Genomic DNA, 5,752 nt, shown 5'->3' with positions numbered 1-5,752 from the left:
CTTCTTTATACTACAACTCCTTTCTTCCCTCTACTATACGCGATTGGAACAACTTACCAACCGAAGTTCGGAACTTACCAACACTTTCATCATTCAAGAACTTCTTAACACGTAACAAGAAACGCACACCAAAATACTACTATTCTGGTAACAGAAAATTACAGGTTCTCCATACACGTCTTTGCACAAAATGCAGTTCTTTAAATTATCATCTTTTTCTAAGAAACATATCACCCTCACCCTTATGTGAATGTGGTCAAGTCGAAAGCAACTATCACTTCTTCTTTGAATGTTATCGCTACAACTTGTACCGAAATGAATTATTTATTAATATTCAAGCTTTTGATATCAATCTCGATATTCTTCTCTTCGGAAACCCTGGCCTATCAGATGATGATAATTCAACAATATTCTCTAACGTGCAGTCTTTTATAGCAAAAACTAAAAGATTCCTTTAACGATTTAACACATAACAAATAATTATGAGACTTTTCTTCCCCTTTTTCTCTTTTGAATTACTACTTCTTTCATACTCCATATATATTTGTTTCTATTATACATTTGGTAATATATATTTTTCTCAGAAAATTTTAGATCACCAGTTCGACACCGATATATTTAACAACTAAACGGAGAAGAATTCTATAAGACCTAGTCTTTCATTCTAATCCTCTTCTTTGAATATTGTCAAATTTTGTATGTGTATATATTTCAAATGTTATTATGTACATATTCTGAGAATAAATATGTTTAAACTAAAATGGAGGGTAATAATATAAGGCAAGCATTTGTTTTATTTTTGTATGGTGGCTGATTTGTGCCATTTCGCGTTTTCGCCCCGCGACCCCGCCAAGCGAAAAGTCGAGAGTTAACAAGTTAAAATGGCGGGGGCGCGGAGCGAAAACACGCTAATTAGCGTGGGCGCGGGGCGAAAAGTCGAGATTTAATTGTGAAACCGCGGGACCGCGAAGCGAAATATTTATTGTTTAAGGGCGCTTATTAGCGTGCTGTTGTCCGCGCCCCCGCCAAATTATTCTTACAAAATCTCGACTTTTCGCTTCGCGTCACCGCCGTTTTATTTCTTAAATCTCGTCCCGCGACCCCGCGGGGCGAATTTTTTTACTTAAATCTCGCCCCGCGCCCCCGCTAATTAGCGTGTTTTCGCTCCGCGTCCCCGCCGTTTTATTTCTTAAATCTCGTCCTGCGACCCCGCGGGGCGAAGTTTTTTTCCTTAAATCTCGCCCCGCGCCCCCGCTAATTAGCGTGTTTTCGCCCCGCGCCCCCGCCGTTTTATTTCTTAAAACTCGTCCCGCGACCCCGCGGGGCGAAGTTTTTATATCTTAAATCTCGCCCCGCGCCCCCGCTAATTAGCGTGTTTTCGCCTCGCGCCCCCGCCGTTTTATTTCTTAAATCTCGTCCCGCGACCCCGCGGCGCGAAGTTTTATTTCTTAATTTTCGTCTTCCGGTTTTTGGTGGGGCATGCGCAGTTTGTTTTACACAGTGTGTTAACACACAGGCATAGATCGATGCACTCGGGACATTTGAACAGGTAAAATGAATATTCATTACAGTATAGATATCGATTTAATTTTGATTCACTTTTCATATTTTCTTCTATTATTCTGTGGTTAAGGTTTATATAGATCTAGTTTTGTCTCAGCGTTTTCGTGTTGCCAATACAACTGTTGTACTGGGCTATCTAATTGTCCGCAAATTAATATTGCACCACTACACGTTAGACCTCCTGATACATAGAGAATACCATGCTTGTGTCTGATAAACTAATATTAGATCTACAAAATTTATCAGGCAAGGCAAAGAAAAAAGAAGAGCCTGGTATTTTATAATATCAAACAGTTTTTTTTAACTATTTGCAAAATTACAAAATGAAAGTGAAAGTAGGACTGTTAAAAAAGAAGAAGAAATAATGTCAGGAGTTTTATAATTTTATAAGGATGTAATTTTTCAAAAAGGCACCCAATACCTGGATTAAAGTATAAAACAATGTCAAACGTGCTTTTTAACTGGATTTAATAAATTATTAAGATTTAATAAATACAATTTATCAAAAAGGCCCAAGTTATGTTATTGGTAAAATAGCTAAGTTACTTTTATTAATAATAACTATACATGTAATTATTTCATAAACTAATTAGGTACAGTCTAGGGCTGTCATTGAATATCGCAATAATGATATATCATCAATATTCATCATCGGATACAATATCGGATTCGATACAGACTTTCAAATATCAATACAAGCTAAAATTTATTTATTTCTGTTAGTAAATATATACCTCTCAATTTTGCATAATAAGAGAAGTCACTTTTTTCCAGTTTTCTAGGCTAACTTGAACTTAAAACACTGTGTTTTCAAATGTCAGTGACAAAAATAACAGAAAAATGACACTTTCTGTTAGTTTGTAGTATTTGTAGTCTAATACAAGCATGCATAACAGCATGATGCCAATTAAAAACACTTATTTAAATGTTTTTCATTGTATCTACTGTTTAAGTCGATTAATCGATATATCGTGGATATTTGTCTCTCAATGTATCGGTACAAAATTGTCCATCAATGACAGCCCTAGTACAGTCCTTCAATAAATCCTAAAAACATTGAAAATTTGCATTCAGGATGGATGATATACTTGACGAACTTGGTGTTGGGCATTTAAAAGAAAAGTTTAAACAAGATAGGGTAAGTTTCATTTGCCACTATATGAAAGTAGTTTTTAGTCAAAAATGCCTGCATGTAGTTTTAAGAAAGCAAATTATTACATCCTTATTCTTTTTATTGCTTAATTCATTCAAGTTATTTTTGGCAATGGTCCTATGACCATGTAATATTTTAGGCTATTCCATTTATTTGGTCTATAGCAGATCATTTAATGGTCATCTACCAAGTTGTTATTTCCTTGGGATGAAAAGTGGTCTTGTCTATGGGCACACATGTTGTACATTATATTTTTTACATAAGGAATACTGTAAAAAGGCCCTATTCGATGTTGCCTTATTCAATTGTCCTTTTTGAAATGTTTTTCAAATACTTACATGAGCCAACTATGAGTCAAAATTGTCCCAATTCTTGTCTGACTACAAGAAAGTTCAAATCTGTAGAGCTGTCATCAATAGAGCAGATATCCTTGAATCCTTGTATCCTGTTGATCAGTTATCGATACACATTTGAAATAAACAAATTTTATTTTAATGTCTATGAATTATGAAAAATCATCCAAAACATATACAAAAGCAGGTGTCCATGTCTTACACTAAGCTGTTTTTACAGTATGGACACATTTTATTGTCCCTTGCCTTTCCGAAGAAAAAAGGGGGATATAGAAATACGCTCTGTCCGTCCGGCCGTCTGTCCATCCTACCAATGTAATAAAGGGCCATTTCTATTGTTATTTTCTTTTGTTTAACAGAGGGCCATGGCCCCTTATTCTATTGTTACATAATGAATTATTTTGTTCTCTTTTGTTCTGGTTACAGTTCTGATAGCCCCCTATCCTTTAATTCGGTAGTGTGTCCAACGTCACACTTTCTTGTCCAGTCCATAACTTTGTCATTTGTCATTTATTAAAGGAATCTGAAATTATAAACTTGGCACAAATGTTTGTTATAATAAGACAATGTGTCATGCGCAACAACCAGACCCCTACCTCAAGGGTCAAGGTCGCATTTGTTCATTCAAGGTCAACATTGTCTATTTGAGGGTATATATGTTGTGTCCGGTCCATAACTTTCTTATCTTTGGAGGGATTTTGTAATTATTTACCAAAATTGCTAACAATAATAAGAAAATGTGTCATGAGCAACAATTGGTCACCTACCTCCAGGGTCAAGGTCACACTTTGAGGTCAAAGATTAACATAGTCCGTTATAGGGTATATTTTGTGTCCAATCTAGAACTTTTTCATATATCAAAGGATTTTGAAAATACTTGGCACAAATAGTCACTATAATAAGACGATGTGTCATGCTCAACACCTGCATCCCTATATCCAAGATCAATGTCACATTAACATCTGTCAAATTTTCAGGTTAATCCTGAAGATGTAAAATATCTGACAGAAAGAGATTTTGTAGAACTGGGTGTGACAGCTATAGGTGACAGAGCCAGGATAAGGGAACGCTGTCGTGAAAAGTGTGAAGGTCAGTATCTCATAATTTTTATACCCCAGAAGGGTGGCATATTAATGTCTGTCTGTCTGTGGTTCCCCACTTATATAACATTCGTATTAAGGCCGTATCCTTGCCATGCCTTGAAGGATTTTAAAATAATTAAGCATAATTGCATAATTTTTTCATCCATCAAGGGATGTCACTTAGAGGTCAGAGGTTAACATGGTCTGTATATTTCTTGTCCAGAGAATAACTCTGCATTTGAAAGATTTCAGTGAAAATTTAAAAAATAAATATTAAATGAGGGAGTACACTGTAAGTTGTCATGTGTGCTGGAGTTATTTAATGGCCACTGGTTTTTCAAAGAAAAGAAAGGGAATATAGCAATTCATCAAGAGATTTTGAAATAACTTCACAAATGTTCACCATAATAAGACGATAGGTCACGTGCAACACCCAGACCTGCAAGGTCAGGGACAACCCGCCACAGTGGTACAACATTTTACATAGACATATAATTGCTAAAACTGTAAAAGTCATCTTGTGTGAAAAAGCAAGGCCTTGGCCTTTGATATTTGGTATGAAGTCTTGCCAAGTGGTCCTCGACAAAAAGATGTGGCATTATTTTTAATCAACAATTTATCCTCATGTTGTTTTTATGCCACCGCAGCATCTGCGATGCGGTGGCATATAGCGATTCACCTGTGTGTGTGTGTGTTTGTTTGTTTGTGTGTTATATAGATTATATAGTGAACTTAAAAAATCTTCTTGTGAAAAACCACTTGTCCAATTTCAACCAAACTTGGCAGGATTGATCCTTGGGTGAAGGACTTCCAAAGTTGTTCAAAGAATTTCATTCCATGCAGAAATCTGGTTGCCATGGCAACCAAAAGAAATTGTAAGAATAAATTTAAAAAATCTCCTTGTAAAGACCCAAAAAGCCTAGAGCTTAGATATTTTGCATAAGGCATTGTCTGGTAGACCTCTACCAAGAATGTTCAAATTATAGCTTTGGGGTCAAAATTGGCCCCGCCCTGGGGTCATTGATTTTCACTATATGTACATATAGTAAAAACTTAAAATACCTTCTTGTAAAGAACCAAAAGGCCTAGAGCTTAGATATTTTGCATAAGGCATTGTCTGGGAGACCCTTACCAAGATTGTTCAAATTATAGCCCTGGGGTCAAAATTGGCCCCGCCCCGGGGGTCATTGATTTTCACTATATGTACATATAGTAAAAACTTTTAAAATACCTTCTTGTAAAGACCCAAAAGGCCTAGAGCTTAGATATTTTGCATAAGGCATTGTCTGGTAGACCTCTACCCAGATTGTTCAAATTATAGCCCTGGGGACAAAAACGGCCCCGCCCCGGGGGTCATTGGTTTTCCTTATATGTATAGAGTAAAAACTTATAGTAAAAACTTTAAAAAAACTTTTTCTAGCAATTGACAAATGCTAGAGGTTAGATATTTTGCATGAACATTGTGAAGAGAATCTCTAGCAAGATTGTTCAAATTATAGCCCTGGAGTCAAAAATTGCCCCTGCCCTGGGGGTCATTGATTTTCAATATATACATATAGTAAAAAATCAAAAAAATCTTATTGTCTGAAGGTACAAGGCTA

The 5,752-nt window shown here is 36.0% G+C and overlaps 1 protein-coding gene across 1 annotated transcript; it reads left to right on the top strand.

Moving 5' to 3' along the window:
- Positions 1 to 804: 804 nt before the first annotated feature.
- LOC132753057 (uncharacterized) lies at positions 805 to 4,158 on the top strand (the record flags this gene model as incomplete). The annotated part of the gene is given in 3 exon segments (XM_060743471.1): positions 805 to 1,549; positions 2,638 to 2,701; positions 4,047 to 4,158. Coding segments are annotated over 3 exon segments (199 nt in total), but the record flags the coding sequence as incomplete, so codon positions are not given.
- Between the last annotated feature and the right edge of the window lie 1,594 nt (positions 4,159 to 5,752).

Source organism: Ruditapes philippinarum, unplaced genomic scaffold (genome assembly GCF_026571515.1).
Source record: "Ruditapes philippinarum isolate M1 unplaced genomic scaffold, ASM2657151v2 ctg18940_1_1_1_1, whole genome shotgun sequence".
Classification (NCBI taxonomy): domain Eukaryota; kingdom Metazoa; phylum Mollusca; class Bivalvia; order Venerida; family Veneridae; genus Ruditapes; species Ruditapes philippinarum.
This window is presented reverse-complemented; position numbering and strand designations above follow the sequence as displayed.